We start from the raw sequence: 22,291 nt of genomic DNA on the forward strand, positions 1-22,291 counted from the left end.
CAGCAGATGTAACTCTGGGTCTTCTTTTCCTGTGGCGGTCCTCATGGAGCTAATTTCATCATAGCGCTTGATGTTTTTTGCGACTGCACTACTCAAAGTTCTTGAAATGTTCCGCATTGACTGACCTTCATGTCTTAAAGTAATGATCGACTGTCGTTTCTCTTTGCTCCCGAGTGGTGCAGCGGTCTAAGGCACTGCATCTCAGTGCAAGAGGCGTCACTACAGTCCCTGGTTCAAATCCTGGCTCTATCACATCCGGCTGTGATTGGGAGTCCCATAGGGCGACGCACACATGGCCCAGTGTCGTCTGGGGTAGGCCGTCATTGTAAATAAGAATTTGTTCTTAACTGACTTGCCTAGTTAAATAAATTATTTGAGCTGTTCTTGCCATAATATGGACTTGGTCTTTTACCAAATCGGGCTATCTTCTGTATACCACCCCTACCTTGTCACAACACAACTGATTGGCTCAAATGCATGAAGAAGGAAGGAAATTCAACAAATTGACTTTTAACAAGGCACACCTGTTAATTGAAATGAAGCTGGTGGAGAGAATGTCAAGAGTGTGCAAAGCTGTTATCAAGGCAAAGGGTGGCTACTTTGAAGAATCTCAAATATATTTTGATTTGTTTAACACTTTTTTGGTTACTACATGATTCCATGTGTTATTTCATAGTTTTGATGCTTTCACTAATTATCTACAATGTAGAACAAATGTAAACCCTTGAATGAGTAGGTGTCAAATTTTGACTGGTACTGCATGTGTGAAATTTGTTTTGATTTCGAATGGACCATTATCAGGCACCTGTCTCGAACAGGGGCAGCGGAAAAAAAATACATGTCATCTGTGTACTTACAGAGCGAACTGGTTCACTTTCATGCCAGTCAAGTAGGCTATACTCCTGTTGTAAAGAGAAGCAATGTGCTTAATATTAGGAAAGTTGAGAAATAAATATAGTAGGCATAGCTTATAGAAAGCTAATGGGATCCTCTTTTTAATAGAGGCCATGAAGTGTTTGATTCGATTTTCCATTGATGTCGGAGTGATTAGAGGGACAATAGAGTGCTGAGTACCAGGCAGTTAACAAGTTTGGTAGGCTACTAATGACCATCAGCAGCATCAGACTTGGGAGAAGCCTAATTACAGTGACTAAGAGGTCACGTGGAATTTGACTGTCATCATGACTCGTGACCGCCAGCGTGGCGGTAATACGGTCTACGTAACAGCCATTAGCTGATGCCGAAATTTTTTATAATTTGCCTACTTCACCCATTATTTTCTTTTTGCAAAAATGTTTTGTGTAGATCCAGTAGTTAGCTACACTGCTGCATGGCAAAAAAAGTAATGAACTATTAAAAACACTACGTAGATTTTTATGTGTTGGACAAAAGTCTCTTCGATTCAAAATGTCTGCTAATGGGACCAAATACAATTATATTAGATACATCCTGTAACTTCTTGCTAAAACTTGAACTTACAGGAACATAATGTTGAGTAAGGAACAGGCTGGAACAACCAGTGTTGTGTTCGTTAGGGCTCACAACAGAAAACGTTTTATAACTTTTCATGATGTAAAACTAAAATTTGCATTTCTTATAAAACAAGTCCAGGTAGTCCCTCCCTGTTTCAGCTAGTTATTTTTCCATTTTGTGTCTAATAAACACGACCCAAATAAAGTGGGGAAATTAAATTCACAACGACCATAAATGACCAACAGAGCCTAGCAGAAAAAACGACAAAAAGATTAACAGTTTAACCATTTTAATAAAAAAATAACATTGAAGTAAAAAAAATCCCAGACTAGGTCTTGGAGGAGTAATGCCATTAATATATATATATATATATAAATAACATTGACACTGGTGTACAATAAAAACAACCTAGTACTCTGATACTATCTAAGTAATCTAAGTAATCTTCAACAATGACCAAGAATACATTTTTGTTCATCCAAAGGGATCAATCAATTTTTATTTCAAATCAAAATCATCAGTACAACACAACTACAGTAATTGTTCAAAAGGTATAAACCCACATTGAGAATCTTTATTGGAACACAGTGCTGTATCCACCTCAGTATGCCTTCTGGAACAGGATTTATCAACAGGTTTTTCCTCAACCACTACAAAAGTTGAGTCCCATAGCCTGTATATGACAGAGACAGACCGTGGTTACATTTTGCAGCACCAACCATTGTCATGGACTCTCAGAGGCGCTTACAACCTGAGTCGTGTTCATCGGAGCACACAACAGAAAACATTTCAATACGTCATGCAATCTGTTTTCTTCCGTTTGGTGCCTAATGAGCATGACCTTTATGAAATGCATGCCGTTTGCTAAAGTGTCACGGACATGTCTTGAATGTGTGGCAGCTCGCAAGGATAGAATAAAATTGAAAAAGTCCACCAAAAACATCTATCATATCAAAATCGTTAGATGATCAAGGTCAATACAGTACCAACTCTGTTTGAATGCAATGACGTAACCGTGCAATGTTGTGGAATAAAGCCCTGATCGTGCTGCTGTTTGTGAAAGTGCAATGGCCCCATAGTCTCATGTAGCAGTAAGATATGGGTCTTGTTCATTAGGGCACGCAATTTAAAAAAAATGTACCAAAAAAAACAAACAAGTGTTTCCTATTGGACGAGATCAGGTTGTGCCTAATAAACATGACCCCGATTTAGGTAATGTGGTGTGGAATGATTTGTCTGAACCTAAGTGAGTCAAAGGTACCTGTAACATTTCCTCTCTCACACGCACACACTACCTGAAACATAGATGACAGTTTAGCAACCTCTAATTCCTGTGGCACACAATGGCTACATGTAGAATGGGGACATGATTTTCGCAACTATCAATTCAAGTGTTTGCACAATCCTGCTGTGTGCGTGCGCGTGCGTTCATGTGCGCATGTATCCTCACTTAGCAGATAGCAAACTTAACCCAGACAGTTTTCACATTATTGAGTGAGCTTTTACGTTTATTTACAAACACACAGCCGGGAGTTGGTACGTTCATCAGCTTTCACCTGTGCATTGTTAATCTTGACGAGGAGGGGAACACGAAGGGAAACAGATTCAAAAGGTTCCTCCGGCAACCTACACATCCTACACTGGAAAAGGGTACAATTATTTTGGCATCGATGCTTTGGTCACAAAATACCGACACATTATTTGTTTTCATTTTTTTAGTAAGGCCCAGTTGCTACTGTCGCCCTGACCACATGTCCCAGAACAGGAAAAGGTAGGTTTGTTGTAGTTCTGTCATCACACCTCCGACGTAGTCCCTTAAGAGGCACATATTTTCTTATAAATTATGTAACTGAGTGAGCAGGCTGGGGTAGAGGGGTGCCGCCCCCCCCCCATCCCCTTCGCGGGATGTCCAGTCACCCTTTTAGCGAGCATGTTCTACAGCACAGTTGCTGCAGCACTTTCCTCTGGCACAGATTGTTCTTTTTCACGAGCACACAGAAACTGCCTTCCGCCCAAAATTCTTCATTTGCTTTCCACCGACCAGGAAGAAGAGATGGGGACGAGGACACGCAGAACCGTGGGATTGGTCAGGAGAGGGGTCAGGTGACAGATTTTGATCCATGAGAGATGTGAAGTTCATTGGAGGGGAAAGATTGTAGTCCAGCAGGAATGATTGGATCCATGTCAGAAAGTTAACAGACATTTTGGGAAAAACAGAAAAACATTTCAATTAGTTTCAAACAGGGACAATTTCAAGTGATTTTTCATCAGAGATGACTTTGCACACAAGAAGTGGGTCGCCAGTCTGTTGTAACCTCAATTTGAAATAATGGACATTTAAACTTGCAGTGCACTCAAAAACCAAGAGAGTGTCTTGAGTTGGTTACAAGCTGAAGTGATTCATTACCAGAGAGTCAATAAAACACTTTCTCTTGGTTTCAGTGGGTCATGGACAGACTGGGGATGACACTTTGAATACAATCAGAACATCTTAAGAAAGTTCTTGACCATAGAGATGCCACAAATCCTGTTTTACTAACTACAGTACAAACACCCCAGTACAGTAGGTAGAGTTTGTTTTACGAACCACAAATAAACTCATAAAAGCAGAAGGCAAAGAAATGGATTGGCCTTAATGCCGTTGCCCACGCGTTCACAGACGCAATAATGGCAAAGATAGGGGTGGGCTTTCTTTTCAACTCTATGGTCACGACTCACAAACATCATGTCTCGCAGACAAAATGGGCCCTGTAGGCTAGGGCTGAAAAGGTTAGCTGAGTCACCGGAATGCCAAAAACATTTTAAACACGCACAATTTAGACAAGATGTAAAAGGGAGATTGGGATAGATTAGGTAGGAGTGAATACACGAGCAAAAGATCGCGACAAAAAAAGGGCCTACTAAAAGGTAGGAGAGAATATGGAAAAGAGCGATAACGAGAGAATGTGACAGATGAGAGTGAGGGGCAGATAGGAAGAAAACTAGATGAGAGGGGAGAGCTAAGAAAGTCTACGGAAGTCTAAGGAAGCTGCGACCTGCGCAGTGACCAGCCACCGCTAGAACGAGCTCCTGAAATAAAGAGTCTATGATATACATTAGAGGGGTCGCTAGTACTCACCATCTTTGCAGATGGTGCTGACCACACACACTCCTGCCTCTAGGTTATAGCCGTTCACACAGGTGCTGCAGTTCGTCTCGCCGGGCCCTGTGCAGGAGTAGCAGCTGTGGTCACACCTGGGGGAGGGAGGGAGGGGGGGGGGGGGGGGGGGGGGGGGGGGGGCTAGAGCTAAAGTTTGGGCAATAGAAGGCACACTTTCCACAAAGCCTGTGAGTAGAGGTAGAGGATTAAAGGAGGAAACAGCAGGTTTAAGGGACCATAGATATAGGACAGATGTTTGGAAGATTAGAGGCCGGTTTGAGGCAGTTAAACATGCCAGGATAAACATGCCAGGATAAACATGCCAGGATAAACATGCCAGGATAAACATGCCAGGATAAACATGCCAGGATAAACATGCCAGGTTTGTAGGGAGGACGTGTCAAAAGTGAGGAGGAAGTGGAAGGTGTAGAATTTGTGCGCGTCAATCCGACTCACTTCCTGCAGGACTTGTTGACGTCGCCATTGTCCAAGGTCTGCTCGGCCATGTAGTATCCCACGCTGCATGTGGACACACAGCGCCACTCCTCCATTAAGTAGCTCTCTGCACACTTGATACACGCCTCCATCCCCGTGCCTGCAGAGAGACGGTGAGCAGTGCAGAGACTTCACTTTGGGCAACTGAGTAGTAGTAGGCCCCATCTTTCCTTTGTGAAAGGAGCGTTACCTGCACAGGTGGCACACACTTGGTGGCACGGCACGCAGGTCCTCCTGTGGCCATTGTAGTAGGTCCCGGGGTCACAGGTCATCTGACATCTATTCCCCTGAAGACTGGAGAGAGCAATACACTGAATTACACATTCACACATTAGTACACAACGCACCTCTCTAGCAACCGGTCTCTCTTTTTCCTACATTAGTCTGACATCATAAACGAAATGATACACTATACATAGTCCAGTGGTTTTTAAATCCCTTCTCTGGGACCCCCCACACGTTTCAAAACATTTTTTGTAGCCCTGAACTAGCTCACCTGATTCGCCTTTTCAAGGGCTTGATGATTAGTTGACAAGTTGAATCAGGTGTGCTAGCTGTGGAATAGTTAAAATACTTGGAACGGCTAGAGAGGATTGTTCAGAAAAGTCTGTTCAAGAACAGCAGGTTCTAAACCTCATTCTGAGAAGTTGCTGTGAGGACATGTTTCTGTGGTGCACTGAGCTGAAAAACAGCTGGGCTGGGTTATATTAGTTCCATTTCCCAGAAAGGATTTGGGTTTCTGTCCTCCCTCTTTCCTGTGAATGGTGAAGAGGAGTGACTGTCTGTGGTCTTGCGGCATTCGGAAGGATTACTGCACACGTTACCACCTCTGTCTCAGACAGCACTGAACACTAGCAGAAGCAACCCGAGGCAGGCTGGGTTCAAGACCACAACGTTCTGAGATGCTGCAAAGTGTTTTGCCCTCGATCTAACTGGAACGGTAATCAAGATGATCAAAAGCCACCAAAAACTCCACGAGACACGTCAAAATGGTTCACTGGACTGTTTGGTGATTCGACTACTACTAGAAACCAGCAGCGGGTGAGGGAGGGGATGTTGGAAAGTGGGTTTGCCTTGGCGTACCTCGTCCCTGGTTTGCATTCGGTGCAGATATTAGACGTGATGCACTTCTTGCAGATTTCGTTGCATCTCCTGCACATGTTGGAATCTGTAACGCGAGAGAAGACAACGTCTAGTCACGTAGGGACCAAAGAGGCATTGGGAGGGTTAGGAGGATTGGTGTGGGGGTCAGAGGTGAGTGAGGGAGAAGAGGCTGAGTTTGAGGATGGTGGAGGAGGGGGTGGGTTCAAATCTGGGCCTCAAGGTTTTCAGCTCTGCTGGTTTTCTTACTTCCCCTCTTCTCTGGGACTGATTCAATCAATCAATTAATCAAATCAATCCACCGCCTACCGGGGAGAAAAGAAAACTGGAAGTATTTCAGACTTCGAGACCTATATTAGAATAATCCTTGTGTGTGTGTGTGTAGGTGTGTGTGTGTGCGTGTAGACCTGGACTTGCCGTGGTCCAGATAGAAGCCGTCCACACAGCTGGCCACGCAGGTGTTGGAACCCTCGTTAAGGTGGAAGCCCGGCCTGCAGGTGGAGCACTGGTCGCTACGACTACCAACACATGTCTCACACACAGACGAACACTTCTTACAGCGCTTCCTGTCGTCGCGGAAAAACCCGGAGGGGCACTCCGATACGCACGTCCTGCAGCGGAGAGAGGGAGGAGGAGAGGGTAGATACGGACGGAAGGAGGGAGGACAGATAGAGGAGAAATATGTGTCATTATCATTGCGGTTATCGGCTTACGGGAACAGGCTAGAGAAAAGAAACTGAGTGCGAGGCTGGATTTTTGCACTCTGACCACTGTGATAAATCTCAATCCACACGATTCCAGAATAACAACCCCTCTCCCCCTGGGGGAGCAGACAAAGTTCGCGGCCTGAAGTTATACACATCATATGTTTGTGCGCGTATCGGCTTATATGGCTGCATTTGAGAGTGCGAGTGTGTGCGTTGGAGTGTGCGTTTCTGTACGGTGAACAGGTGCATTCTTTTAACGCACATCTGCAGAGATGACTCCATAAACCTCCTTTGCAGCCTTCGCTCTCACACTGTTAAAAAACAAACGAAAAAAACAAAAGGTGAAACCGTGTGCTCCAAATTTCTCTCCCACGTTGGCTCACCCTCCCCCTGCCAACCCCACCCACACCAGTTTGGCGAGGTCATCAAAGAGAAACATAGGGATATAATTATGAGCATTAAAACGACCCCCCCCCCGCCCCTACCCATTTCTTTCCACCCTTCCCAAACCCCCACTCCAGCACTCCGGGGTTGGAAGTAGTGGGAAAACACTGTGTTCTTAGGAGGGCTAATGATGAAGTTTTACAGAACAAGACAGAGCAGCCAAGCCCTCACAGGCTGTCTCCAGGTACCTGCAGGCTTCTTGTTTATTAGTGCACTGTGTTCGGCTGCTCGCAAAGACAACAGGTAATCACAGTGGACTTCAATCCCCACCTCACACGATCACACGACTCAACCTCCTCACATAGATATTAGTTTCACAAAACGTTGCGTTTACGGTATGCCCTTCTGAACACGACCCTTGTCACGACAGTTCTCACTGTGTGTCAATGATCGGGTAACCACCCACTTCAATCAGTGCAAATGACTGAGAGAAGGTGCAACATTCCTAATACTGCAGTCCGACCAATGACTATCGCCTAAATCATGAACAACATCCGATGTTGGTGAATTCAGGGGGGCAAATTTTTTTTTTTTTTAAAGCTGTTTTTAAATGGGGACAAGAGCAGAAGTCCCTCCCCGTTTCAGTCCGTTTTCTTCAGTTGGTGTCTAATGAACATGCAGGCCTGCAGGAGAAAGCCAGAACACTGACATGCTAACCTGGTGTTGTTCTTGAACTTGAGGAAGTAATGGAGGCAGTTGATGCACTGGTGAGGTCCGGGGCCTTCACAGCCGTTCTCGTTGCACTCACTGTCACAGAGCCCTGGGAAAGAGGATTTGTTAAACAGAGCATTATGGGTACTGTAGTTTCTCATGTTACAAGGGTGGAGACTGTATGAATGAGACAAAAACGGACTAAAGGGAGGTGACTGGTATTCCATCCAGTGAGCGAGGGAGTGTGTAAGGTGTTCCTTGTTGTGCCGAAGGCAGGAGAATGTTATGTCTAACGAGCGTATATAAAAGTTGGGGTCATAATGTTATGTTCTGTTGCCATGGCTGTGTGCTGTGGCTTATCAAACAGGCTAATGAGTATCAGCTGCCTCACTGTAACCTCAAATATGCTCACATTGGGCAGCAGGTAGCGTAGAGTTTAGAGTGTGGGGTCAGTAACCGAAAGGTTGCGCATTCTAATCTGTCGATGTGGACGTGTCCCTAACTGCTCCAGAGTCGCCGTCGATAATAGCAGAGCCTTTCCGCGACCCCACTCTCCGAAGGTTTCTCCAATGCTTCCCACAACTGTTGAGCGTGAAAACCCAGCAGCATTGCAGTTCTTGACAGGGGGTGTGGCACGTACTACCACACCCCCTGTTCAAAGGCACTTCAATCTTTTGTCTTGCCCATTCACCCTCTGAATGGCACACATACACAATCCATGTGTCAATTGTCTCAAGGCTTAAAAATCATTCTCTAACCTGTCGTCTCCTCCCCTTCATCTACACTGACTGAAGTGGATTTAACAAGTGACATCAATAAGGGATCATAGCTTTCACCTGGATTCACTTGGTCAGCCTAAGTCATGGAAAGAGCAGGTGTTGTACTCAGTGTATAAGCACCCACCAAATTATTATTATTATTTTACGAGAGAGGGAACCCAAGGAGGTAAAGAGAGGGGGAGAGAACAGCGAGAGAGAGAGAACAGAGAAGGAGGACGAGAACAGAGAAGAGGGAGATAACAGAAAGGGGTAGCAAGTGAAGGAGAGAACAGAGAGAGAGGGAGAACGAGAGGGAGAGAGAACAGAGATGGTAGAAAGTAAAGGAGAGAGCAGAGCGAGAGATAGGGAGAAAACAGAAAGAGGTACAGAGATCTGCAAGGAAAGCGGTTCAAGGTAGTGCGAGAGGAACAATAAAGAGGTAGCAAACAGAGAGTTAGAGAACAGACAGAGAGGTAGAGAGAATCAAATGTTTATTCTATATCGGTTCACTTGGTGTAAGTGCCTGGCCCTGATCCTTTTCCCTTCCCACTTAGTCTCTCCTCCGTTTGCTCCCCCCTTTCCTACTACGTCTCCCTTATAACAATATTCTTGTATTCTGGCCTCCATCTCTTTTTCCTTACAGTTCCTCCCTCCGTCATCTTCCCCACTCACCGTTGTACTCCTCAATGAACTCTTCGTCTGCAGGGGGCTCGGCCGAGCGGGGCTTGTCGCTGCGCATGGAGGAGTACGGGTGCACAGAGGTGCCATAAAGCACCAGGGACCACTCCTTCAGCTTGCCTGGGGGTTGTGTCGCACAGCACAGCAGACAGACAGACAAAGAGAGAGAGAAAGAAAAGGACACATCGGTATACTGCTAAGCAATATAACTGTGGTTATCTCGAGTATCATTTAAAAAAAGAGGCAATCCTAAGTCAAAACAATAAAGTGGTCTCCTCGCCCCTGTTCCGGTAAAAAGCTTAGGGATGGGCCTGGAGAAATGTAACCACTCTCAAATTCAAAGACAGAGCTATGGATGCAAGACCTGACCATCCATGACATCAAAAATGATCGTTTTAACCATATAGTGTTTGTTTACATTGTTTACAAACATTGGAGGAAAACAAGCTCATATTTGGGGTTCTGATGGGGTACGACAGTTGAACTAAGCTCATGAGGCATTTATGCTATATTCTTCACAAATCAATGGGTACATATCACTAATTTCTAAGTTCAAAAATGGATGCAGCAATAGCAGATTGCCCCTTTAAGGGGATAGTTGACTTTTTTAAAGCATATTTTCCATTGGTACGGTCACTCCTTTAGACAGAGTGGCTTCTCTAGTCTACTGTACCTGGGACTTTCTGGCTGCGGAGCTGCGAGGGGGAGTCATGGATCTCCAGGATCCAGTCCCCAGCCGCCTTCTCTCCCCAGCAGTGAGTGGTCATAAACTCCCAGTTCTTAAAACCCTCCATGGAGTGGTCAAACAACCTAGAGGAAAGCACACAGGGACCACACTGTTCGACCACATTCAGACAACACACTGGAAAGACAGAAGTAGAACGTTTCTTCATTCCTGGTCCTGGGAAGCCACAGGAGCAGACAGGCTTTATTTATATTCCGGTCCAGTACCAACACACCTGGTTCAACTAATCAACGGCTTAAGGATTGGTCAAATCAGTTGTGTTAGTGCCAGGAAGAAACGCTGGTGTGTAGAGTGTGAGAGGAATAGAACCGAAGGGGAGGTTCACCTGTTGGCGAGCAGCTGGGACTTGGTTCCCGAGGGCGACGTGAGGTTGATAGACAGGTCGCCACGGCGTGGGTGCGTGATGGTGATGCGTACGACCACATGCTCCAGGTAGATGACATGGTGGTTGAAGTTGTCGATGCAGCCGGTGGCCTTGTACACGGAGCGCACCAGGTGCTCTGGGCGGATCGTCCTGCACGCAGAGGGAAGCAACCAATCAGATGTCAGTGTCAGAGCAGTCACCCAATCAGAATCTAAATCTGACAAGATAGGAAGTGGAACTCACAGAGTAAACGAGCCAGGTGCTACCCAGCTATCACGGAGTATTGATTCATCTCAACACTGGGTTATTGAGCACACACAATCAATCAATGTTCAAATATTTACTTTCAAGAGGCTCTAGTCTAGTTAATATTACTTCATTTAATTGGTCTGATTTGAATAGAATTGAATTCACAGCTGGGTCCGCAGCATATGGGCCATTAAAGAACAGACAGCAGAGTTTAGATGACCAAGCCAGAGGATGGCAGTGGGGACGGGTGACACCCTGTGTATGCTCCTAAACACGACACCAGAATCCACACTAGTGTGTGTGAGTAAATGTGTTGGGGTGTAGATCTATCTGCATGTAAGTGTGCTTGGGGCAGTGGTGTACCGTAATTTTACGGGGCCTGAGCAAGGTAACTTTCTACAATTCTACACATTTTGCCATGGGGCAAAGAGAAAAATGTAGTTTTATAGCTAATCTCCTGTAATTCTACACAGATTGCCATGGGTCAGAGAGAGAGAAAAAAACAGTTTTATAGTTAATCTCATACTTTAAAACTGCAATTGCGGGGGCTGTGGGGGTGTGAGGTACGCTAGTGGCTTGGGTGGGGGGCTGGGAGGAGACAAACAAACCAGATGATGACTTCCCTGGTGGGCTTCAGATTCTACATGTTTTTTTCTCCAATGCTCCAAGGAGGAGAAGGCCCAGACATTTCCAAATGCAATGGAGGGGCCAGCCAAGGGGTGTCTCAGTGCAGAGACCTGCTGGAAGATGACGACAGGAGAACAGCTCCAGAGCAAAAACAAACTACACTGCCAAAAGCACCCTCCGTTCTGCCCGAAAAACCTGAGGGGCCACAGCCGGCGGTCCTCAACTCACATTCTACACACACACTCTCTCAAACACACATAACCAAGATGGGCTTCCCATAAGATTCCTATGGTCTGGCCAGCATGGGGCTGAGAGATAGGGAGCTCGACTGGGGAACTAACATGAGGCGGATTGGTTCCATTCAAAAGCCAGTAAACTAAACTGTGATTGGCTCTTTAATGTGTTCAACAGGAGCCCAATTAAACATCCAGCTGCAAAGGGAGAAAAAAAAAGCACCAAAAAAAACAAGCAGATCAAATTGTAAGGGAATGTAAGAATGATTGCAGGGTTTGGAACCAAAATTATTTTCCAATAATTTAGTTCAAAACATTTATAAAAAAGAGAAAGAAAAAGTACCGGTTTATATTATTCCTTTCTGTTCCTTTTGAAAACCTCAAAATCTTTTTTTTTTATTTTTATTTTTATTTAGCTCGACATTAAATTACTTCACCAATCAGAGCGGATAGAGCAGTTTGCTGTGGAGCGGATAAGCAATTTAATCTGTATAGTAAAGTCGTTAAGAGAAAATAGTATTTTGCCATAACAGCATGGTTTAATCCTAATGAAAGACAAAACGCACACTGTGCTGCCAGTCACAGTGCAAGGCGCAAGATGCAACTGACATTTTGAGGGTGAGGAGAGAGGCTGGAGGAAGCTTGCCTTGAAGCGCTGGGCATCTTGTTATGACATGCATTATCTGAATTGGGCCCACAGAATTACACATATGGAGGAGCGGCTTCTATAGAGGAACTTTGAATGTCTTTGAACTTCCGAGTTGGTTTAAAGTTGGACCAGAGCAAAGGTTTGCTGTGTGTGCTGAGCAGACCTAGAATTAAAAACACGTCTTATCTTTTTACAGTTAATAAATCCAACGTGAATACAATAAATCCAGCTACAGTATCCTTAACTAGCATTGAAAAAGTAAATCCACTCTTCTCTAATTAAACATCTCTCCCTAATTTCTGAATTACTCTTGTAACCTATGCTTCAGAGGGGAGGGGCAGGTAGCCTACAGACACATACGCGCACACACCCACTGGCTAAGATTTCCAGCGAGCAGGCAGATGCTAGAATACGTTTCTGAGTGAGAGCTTTGCATAGGCTTTTTGTTGCAATTGAACAAAAAATGACCAGAATGTAAAAGAAAGTTATTAACCTGTTCCCATCCTTTTAAAATAACAGTTCTGTTCCGGAAGAGTATAGATCACTTTCGTTTTCAGTTCAGGTTCTGTTCCGTTCCTCAAATAATTATGTTCTCCAGTTATGTTCTTCTCGCTCGACCGATTCCAAGCCCTTAGAAGATTGTGTGTGTGTGTGCATTTTAGGGATGTGACAAATGTAAAAATTGTCTCAACTTAAACAATTTTTTATTCTCTAAAAAAAAAAGCATAAAATGACATGATTCACAATTCAGATATGGTCCCGCATATGTTTTTAAGGTCTCTATTGAGGGCCTCTCCTCCGTGTTCTCAGTTCTCAATACATGTGACTACATGTCCCACTCCTCATCAATGTGATGGTTCGTTGCAGTGATGTATGACAACATGTTCATAGATGTCCAACAACCGTTGTTAACGCCACATACGGTGTTGGAGAGCTCTTGCTTTGTACTTGCAGAGCAATCAACCATTGTACAATTTCTCCATCAGGGCCGTCACGGTTTTTTGACATGCCATCTTGTAGTCTGGTTCTAGATATGCCATTAGGTCATTGAGGCATACATCCTCTACCATTGACAATGGCTGCATATCAACTGCAATCAGTAATCAGCGCTGTGATTTTCTCACTCCGTCCCTCATCACACTGCTGCCAGCAACTGGTTGGGTCTCAAGGTGCCTCCCTTTCAGCATTGCACCTGTACTGTCACTGTAGCTCACTTCCACCTCTCAAAGTTTACATTTCACCACCTTCTCATTTAACTTAAAGTATCGCCATACAGGACGGCGCTACTGTCGCTTCCCTGTCTCACTCTGCCATTTTACAAACTGTTAACGACGATCATTTGAAAGATGCATTTGCCTCCTACTTACCGCATTGTTGCATTAGTTCTTTTTTTATTTTTTTGTCTTGATGATGATGATGGATGATCGGGAGCAGTTGGTCGTTTTGTGATACCTGCACTGTGATTTTAATTGAAAATAAAATAAAAAAATCTAACGTTTTCAGCTAGGGATTTTTTCTAAACGTTAACGATCCCAAATGAATTTAAACGTCACAGCCCTAGTGTGTGTTCATGCATGCGTTTTGTATGTGTGTTTATGCATGTGTGTTAATACTTGGCTGGACCGCTCAGTGTGCAGGAGGAGCTTGCAGAAATCCCATACATGTGGGTGCATGAAGAGCTTTTGGACAGAAACACACACATGAACACAACCCTTGGTTGCTGTTAAATATAATGTATTTCTCAATAGCTCTGAACAGATTACATTTGATTGGTTGGTTGATTGGGTAAGGACAGGTACACTAGGGAGGTGTTGGCTGTGTAGTACCTGATCTGGCGGTCGGCACTCTCTACACAGATGTGCTGGGCGGGGACCTGCTTCCATCGCTCCGCCTCCTTCACCATAGCCTCCGCATCCATCAGGCCAAAGCCATACAGGTGGCTGACTGCAAGACAGGCCCACCGTCAGTCAATCCACACAGCCAATCATAAATTGTTCAAAACCACACATCACTTCAATACATTTCACAGAACCATATACATTTCTAGTGTCTGTAAGAAGGATCCGCCCCGATAAGCACAAATGTGTTGCCTTAGTCTGAATAGTTTTTAAAAATTCCCTGATCTAAACATCCTATCCCACTAAAAAAAGAAAATCCAGACAGTTTACAAAAATGTATAACAACCTGAAATGTTTTCATGAGATAAGTATCCACTGCTTTTTTTATGACAGAGCTTGAGTAATTTGGCCCAGAGGAATGGATAAATATCATAGCCTTGATTCAGGATTCTAGAGAATTAAGTATTGACACAGAGGAGGAGTAGATACTTAACATTTCAGATTTTTCCCCCACCTAATTTGAAAGCAAAAAATGTTTTAAGTAATAATTGTGCAAGGGCGTGGATACTTTCTCCGCCAATTTGTATTCATGCCTTAGAACAGTGGTCACTAACCTTGTCTGAGTCAAGATCACTTTGAGTCAAAATGCAAGCCAAGATCTACCGCTCAGAAATAAATAAATACACACACACAATATATTTTTTACATAACTTAAAAAACGTACGCCTATGCAACATTAACCAATTAAAAACAGTTCTGTAGCAATGAGGTTTCGGATTGGCCAGCGGAAGTCCTATAGGTGCACTTGATTTGCTCTTTGGGCCTGCCGGGTAGGCAGAGTTCTACCTTCAGACACATGAAATGCTTCAAAATGGGAACACTTTGCCTTCCCGGTTCTAGGGCTGCTGAATGAAGTGCACCTACCACCAACAGCGCAAATCAAATAAAAACATAGGAACGCAAGGCTTTCACATTGTTTTTTTTTTACAGAAATGTTTGGTGATCAACTAGGAATGGCTTCACGATCGTCCGGTTGGTGACCACCGCCTTAGAACAACCAATCAAAACAGCCTTCCAACCAAAGCAGTATCACAGCAAAACATCAGTAAGTTAACCCAATCCACACAGCCAATCAAATATTATTTCCCCATCCCTCACTCTTTAAACCTCCACTCTCCATTTCCTCTGGATGAACTCCCCACCTCCCTTTTCTCTCTCACTCGTTTTCCCAACCCTCTTTGAAACAGCCGCCTGGAGAAACTCCAGGACTGCAGTCTCAATCTCACACACTCACATTCCACAAACACACACACTTATGAAGCGAAGTACTCCGCATGGAATCCCTGACAGGGAGTTGGCAGGCGCTGGGATGGTTTATGGTGAGTGACTGGGCTAAGAGTAAAGTGAAGGGTATGAAAGAGAGAGCGGAAAATGGGGTGAGTAGCTGAGGAAGGAGAGGAGGCGAGCAGTGTTAAGCACCGTTGTATCCAGCAGCGTTGGTCTTCCAGTCAGGGGCGTTGAGGTGGCCGGCTCGAGACGTCTTGACAATGATGTGCTGAACATCCCTCCACGACAACAGAGGACTGGGGGAGAAATCACAAAACACCACCGAAACATACAGGTAACCAACAATATGCACAGACTTAACACTGTTTGTGTGTGGGTGTGGGTGTAGGGTGTGTGTGTAATGTACATATGGTGCATGCGTGTAACAGAAAGAGAGCGGGAGAGTTAGGTATAGCAGATACAGTATGCCCATCCATTCACCTCCCTCCCAGCTCCAATCTCACGTGATAACCATTACAAGATGGCATCCATGTGTCCTTTGATGTAAAAACGGTGCTTATATATATATTTTTTTAAGTAGGTCACCAATTTTCCTGGGAATCCCTTCATATGCTGTCCAGATGCTCCATTATTTTCTCCCGCTCTCATCTCTCCCTCATCCGCTGAGCACAGCATTTCGGAACATTCCGATGCCGCAGATTTTCCTAGAAAAATATTACTCCGCAAGGATATAGAGTGGGGTCTGAAATGATTGACACCCTTGATAAAGATGAGCAAAAATGACTGTATAGAATAAATCATTCAAATACTACGGTATATTGTAAGTTTAAAATGTTTGGGAAATTATACTATACTAATACAATTGATCAGAGAAAGATATTTTGTTTAACAAGTAACACAAAAAAATTCTCAAAAAAGGTAGGGGTCAAAATTATTGACACCCCCTTCCAATACCAATCAGGCCGTGATTGGGAGTTCCATAGGGCGGCGCACAATTGGCCCAGCGTCATCCGGGTTTGGCCGGTGTAGGCCGTCATTGTAAATAAGAATTTGTTCTTTACTGACTTGACTAGTTAAATAAAGGTTACATTTTAAAACCGCAGGTTTTCAATGGGTTTCAAGTCCGGAGACTGAGATGGCCATTTCAAAATGTTGATTTTGTGGCCAATTAACCATTTCTTTGTGGATTTTGATGTATGTCTAGGGTTACTGCAGACCTCATCCTCCACATACAACACCCGTTCTGCCAGTCACATTCTGTTAAAGGTCCCGAAAGCACAGACATCACTGGGTTGATCATCTTTTCAGTTCGCTGCAGCTAACGACATGAAATGAGCTGCAACAAACACTCAAACTGGACAGTTTTATCTCAATCTCTTCATTCAAAGACTCAATCATGGGCACTTTTACTGACAGTTGTGGCTGCTTTGCGTGATGTATTGTTGTCTCTACCTCCTTGCCCTTTGGGCTGTTTTCTGTGCCCAATTATGTTTGTACCATGTTGTGTTTCTACCATGTTGTTGTCATGTTGAGTTGCTGCCCTGCTATGTTGTCTTAAGGCTCTCTTTATGTAGTGTTGTCTCTCATATAATATATATATATATTTTTTTTTATCCCAGCCCCTGTCCCCGCAGGACAGTAAATAAGAATTTGTTCTTAACTGACTTGCCTAGTTAAATAAGAAGAAGAATTAAGTTATGGTCTTGCTGAAAGATCCAGTTGCAGCCAAGTCTCAGCCTCCTGGCAGAGGCAACCAGGTTTTTGGATAAAAATGTCCTGGTACTGAGTAAAGTTCATGAGGCCGTTGACCTTAACTGACCCAGGACCAGTGGAAACAAAATAGCCCTATAACATCAACGATCCACCACCCTATTTTACAGTAGGTATGGGATTATTTTCTGTATAGGAATTGTCATTTTGACGCCAAACCCACCACTGGTGTAAGAGGCCAAAGAGCTCTATTTTTCATGTCATCTGACCAAAACACCAGTTCCAATCCAAGTGCCAACGCTGTGTCGCCAACTCCAGACATTTACAGTTGTTGGGTGACATGAACATCTGCCAATGTGTCAATTATAGACCCCACTCTATATACACTCCCCTCCAAATGTATTTTGACAGTAAAGCTAATATTTTAAATGTGGCTCTATACTCCAGCATTTTGGAGTTCAGATCATTGTTTCATATGTGGCAACAACAGTACAGAATGTATTGAGGATATTTTCATACATATCCGTTTTACCGTTTAGAAATGAAAGCAATTTATGCATCTAGTCCCCCCCTCTCCTGAGTAGATAAATGTTTCTGAACACTACTAAATTAATCCTTGCTATGATTGATAAAAATCATGAATGAATCATGAATAATGGTGAGATGTCATTCAGAGGCTACAACAAAACATCATTACCAATAATAGGGGAGGTTAGGATAATTTTTTTTGGGGGGGGGTTAATGATCTTTGCGCCTCTAACCTTCTAACTCATCATTACTCACAATTAATTCCTAATTATACATAATCATGGTAGCATCCACATGAATGTAGCAGTGTTCAGAAATATATACTCTTACTTACAATAAAAGTAACTCCAACATGGTGCAAGACATTATTCACCATTCAGTTTCCTATTGGCCAAAAAGATCATCCAAAATACAAACAAAACAAACCGCAAATGCATCCAACAAGTTTGTACCGTCACACGCTTTTTGTGCAAGGAATATGGGACCAAATACTAAACTACTTAATACACTAAGTGAATTTGTCCAAATACTGACTTCTTCAAATGGCCAGACTAGGCACAAAGTGCTTTCATTTCTAAAACGGTAAAACAGATATGTATGAAAATACCCTCAAATAAAAAGTCACATTGTGTACTGCCTCCTAAAGGAATTTATCATGGAATAGAGAAAACCTTCACGGCTAACCAATGCCATCAACCTCTTGAACACTAGTGGGAGAGTATGTTTAAGTGTTTCACTTCCCAGGAGTCATCCGCTCTCCTGCTCGCTGTCCAACACTCACTCGGTTCACTACGTTTTCCAAAAAACTAATTGAGGTGAAAACCAGAAGCTGTCAGCATGGGCGCCAGTCATGGCATATCAATTCCATAAGGAGTTGAGAAGAGACTAGATACAGACTGGCACTCAAAGGTTAAGAAGCTATGTCTTCTGAAGGGAAAAGCAAGGGTGTCCCAACTCCAATTTACCATCCATGAAAACTCTGCTTTATTGACAATTAAAACCAACCAATGTTCACTACTCCATCCATAATTCACATTCTATAAAATGTTTCATTGTCATTAATGTTGTGCAATAACTAGGCCATCTAAAATCATTTGAACACACACACACACACACACACACACACACACACAGTTCCCACAGCTCGTTTGGTCCCCACAGATCCGACATCAAACCCTGCTGATGTCGGAGAGTCTCCTCTCATGTTCTGACTGAAGTGTAATTATGGTATAAACATACGGGTGTAATATGAGGCAGAGGGGGAAGATAAGCTGGCTTTCAAATGACAGAGCAGACCTGCTCTCAGCCCCACTCGAAAATATGTTTATCAAAGTCGGCCAGCTCTCTTTCCTATACCAGATAACCGCGGATACCATCAGCAGCGCTCAAAGAGTTGTGGCCAATCTGATCCGCTTGACGAGTGTGTGTGCGGAGCAGTTGGTGTGTGTGGGTGAGTGAGAGAGCGAGAGGGTGGAGGGGGTGCAGCAGAGAAAGAAAGAGTGAAAAAAACAGGAGAGAATTGTGATAAGCAATGTGAGCAATGGGATTGATTGACTGACTGGCTGGTGAACTGAACTAACTGCAGAGCACAGGTAGTGTCGTGTGAATCCCTGAGTTAAGGTTAATGAGCTTACTTAGCCTCCAGGGCCAGCGCGATGATCCCAGCTGCCATAGGAGCAGACGCTGAGGTCCCCGTGTGGCTGTCTGTGCAGCGCTGCCGCAGATCTGTGGTGATCTACAGCGGGAGGGAGGAGGATGGAAAGAGAGGGGAGGGAGGGTTAAGTCGTGTGGATCAGGGGGAGATCCAGGCACACCTGAGACTGCACACATTCCAGCTTTGATACGCTGCCATGCTAGAGATGACACACATGCACACACGCACTACCCTGCTGTTCCCGAAGGTACTCAAGAAATCATTTCCCAGCCAAAGAGGACTACAGGGAGTGGAAAGGAGGGAAGTATTTTTTTGCAGGTGCCTCAGCGATCTAAGACACTGCATCGCAGTGTAGCGGCGTCACTACAGCCTGGGGTTTCATTACCGGCCGTGACCGGGAGTCCCATAGGGCGGCGCACAATTGGCCCAGCGTCGTACAGGTTATGGGAGGGTTTGGCCGGGGGGGGGGCTTTACTTGGCTCGTCGTACACTAGCAACTCCTTGTGGCAGGCCAGGCGCCTGCAGGCTGACTTTGGTCGTCAGTTGAACAGTGTTTCCTCCGACAAATTGGTGCAGCTGGCTTCTGGGTTAAGAGGGCGGGTGTTAAGAAGAGCGATTTGGCAAAACAGTGTATGACACGACTCTACTTTGGCCTCTCCCGAGCCCGTTCGGGAGTTGCAGCGATGAGACAAGATCGTAATCACGAAATTGGGGAGAAAAAGGAGGTAATTATTATAATTTGTTTAAAAATATAATAGTAATAAAATAAAACAAATAAAAATTGCAGGTGCAAAAAAAACATCTGTTCCAATTGCATGGCCTTAGTATATCAAGGGCGGGAGAGAGCTTAGCGTTTTGCGCCAAATTCAGTCAGTCACAATAAAAGTCATCAAAGGGATCCCTTGCTGACCGACCGGCCGGTCACTTCAGAGCTGGAAGACCATCTATAGACGCTAACATATCCCTGTTGTTGGACTGAAGACACCAAAGGGCTTAGAATAGGGAAACCAGCTTGTATCTGGGTCACAGTGAGGGAGGAAGCCCTGATTGAGAAAGCTGGGTCCTGCTGGTAGAGGATCTGGGGCTGTATTCATTAAGCGTCTCAGAGTAGGAGTGCTGATCTAGGATTGATTAGCCTTTTAGATCATAATAAATAAGATATATATGCACAGGGGGGGACCTGATCCTATGCGTTTACAAATACGGGCCCTGGAGTAAGACGTTGTGTGCATGACCGTGTGTGTTGAGTGCTGGTCATTGTTCTGTGTGAGTCTGGAGGGCAGAGCTGGCCTGGCTGGTTCTTAGTGACTGCTCTCCTTCTCTCGCTCACTCTTTCTCTGCTTGGTCTCTAGAACCTCTATTGGGAATGTGGAAAAACACTGCCAGACACGCTGGGACAACAGTCACTGTCTGTCTGACTGTCTGCCCCAATGCACCCTGGGCCAGCGGTGGAGAGTAGGAGGGGGTTAGCCCAGGACACACAGCTTGACCCCGACACACTGACCTCATTCACCCAGCCTTGGGTTCAAAAGCCATGGGTTTTAAAAACAACCAAAGCTTGTTTGTCCACACAGGAATCGGTTACGTGTTCGTATGCCATCTAGTCAGCCTAAATGACAAAGCACATTAGTGCCCTCTCTCACACACACGTTACGTTAGTCCATCATATCCCAGGATGACTTCCACTTCTGAGTTCACAGTGGATTTTTTGGGTGACTGAAGAGTCCAATCCGAGATCCACAAACTTTAGCGCAGATTTGTACCTTGTCAGCTCGGGGATTCCGAACTTGCAACCTTTCGGTTACTAGTCCAACGCTCTAACCACTAGGCTACCCTGCCGCCTCAAACCCACAGACCTGGAGGATGCCGCTGCCGACCGGTCCACCTGGCGGCAGCTCTGCGAGAGCGGTGTACAGAGGCGGGAGGAGGAGAGGAGCACAAAGAAACAGTAAAAATACCTGCCCTCGCCAACACGGACTGCCTGCGATAAAGCTCTCTCTCCTGAGCTGTTTTTACTGTTTCTTTGTGCTCCTCTCCTCCTCCCGCCTCTGTACACCGCTCTGGCAGAGCTGCCGCCAGGTGGACCGGTCGGCAGCGGCATCCTCCAGGTCTGTGGGTTTGAGGCGGCAGGGTAGCCTAGTGGTTAGAGCGTTGGACTAGTAACCGAAAGGTTGCAAGTTCGGAATCCCCGAGCTGACAAGTTACAAATCTGTCATTCTGCCCCTGAACAAGGTAGTTAACCCACTGTTCCTAGGCCGTCATTGACAATAAGAATTTGTTCTTAACTGACTTGCCTAGTTAAATAAAAGTTTTTTTTTTAATGGTGCACTTCTTCAGCTGGTCCTTGTAGCGCTGCATCTTCCCCCCTACAGACCGCCGGCCAAGATGTAGCCGGCCGTACAGGATCTTCTGCGAACAAGCGCTCACAAGAAATTCTAATGACATGCCCAAGCCAGCAGTCGGTGTTTGGGTGACCATGGCCTCCGGACTTTTGCAGTTGGTAAAAGCAAGGTGATTCCCAGGATTCACTGCAGGCATCTTACGTGGAATCGCTCGAGCTGCGGCGACTAAGTGACTCAGACTTCACAGCGGTAAAGAAGGGTGGTGATGCAGACGGCTTGATAGACGGCGACTTGTGTGGATGGGGAGATCCCTGTTTTAGAAGACCCTGCGTCTGAGTTTCCCGAAGGCAGCTGATGCTTAATCCTGTTTAGAATTGAGGTCGATGCTGCAGTCCTCCGTGAGGATGCTGCCCAGGTATTTGAATGACGGGACTATTGCCAGTGATTTGTGTTCAATGGTGAAGACAGGCATGGTGGGTGGAGGGCTAGCTCCATTGGCAGACCACCTCGTTCTTGGTGGTGTTGATACAATCCCATCCTGCTATAGACCCTCACAGCCGTTACAAAGACAGACTGAAGGTCTCCGGAGTGTGGGCCACAAGAGCTCACACACACCCCT

At 44.9% G+C, this 22,291-nt stretch overlaps 1 protein-coding gene across 1 annotated transcript in view; it reads right to left on the bottom strand.

The window, feature by feature from the left end:
• Positions 1-1,936: 1,936 nt before the first annotated feature.
• LOC129825876 (proprotein convertase subtilisin/kexin type 5-like) overlaps positions 1,937-22,291 on the bottom strand; it is a 41,406-nt gene continuing 21,051 nt past the window's right edge. Inside the window, exons 8-21 of the mRNA XM_055886001.1 lie at positions 21,347-21,440; positions 19,311-19,411; positions 15,631-15,734; positions 14,140-14,257; positions 10,517-10,705; positions 10,120-10,256; positions 9,441-9,566; positions 8,017-8,119; positions 6,626-6,819; positions 6,191-6,275; positions 5,298-5,401; positions 5,069-5,207; positions 4,592-4,707; positions 1,937-3,502 (exon numbers count right to left, since the gene is read on the bottom strand). Coding sequence (XP_055741976.1) covers positions 3,387-3,502; positions 4,592-4,707; positions 5,069-5,207; positions 5,298-5,401; positions 6,191-6,275; positions 6,626-6,819; positions 8,017-8,119; positions 9,441-9,566; positions 10,120-10,256; positions 10,517-10,705; positions 14,140-14,257; positions 15,631-15,734; positions 19,311-19,411; positions 21,347-21,440 — 1,726 coding nt within the window. The 3' untranslated portion in view covers positions 1,937-3,386. The remainder of the gene's footprint in view (positions 3,503-4,591; positions 4,708-5,068; positions 5,208-5,297; positions 5,402-6,190; positions 6,276-6,625; positions 6,820-8,016; positions 8,120-9,440; positions 9,567-10,119; positions 10,257-10,516; positions 10,706-14,139; positions 14,258-15,630; positions 15,735-19,310; positions 19,412-21,346; positions 21,441-22,291) is intronic.

The sequence above is a fragment of the Salvelinus fontinalis genome, chromosome 28 (genome assembly GCF_029448725.1).
Source record: "Salvelinus fontinalis isolate EN_2023a chromosome 28, ASM2944872v1, whole genome shotgun sequence".
NCBI lineage: Eukaryota > Metazoa > Chordata > Actinopteri > Salmoniformes > Salmonidae > Salvelinus > Salvelinus fontinalis.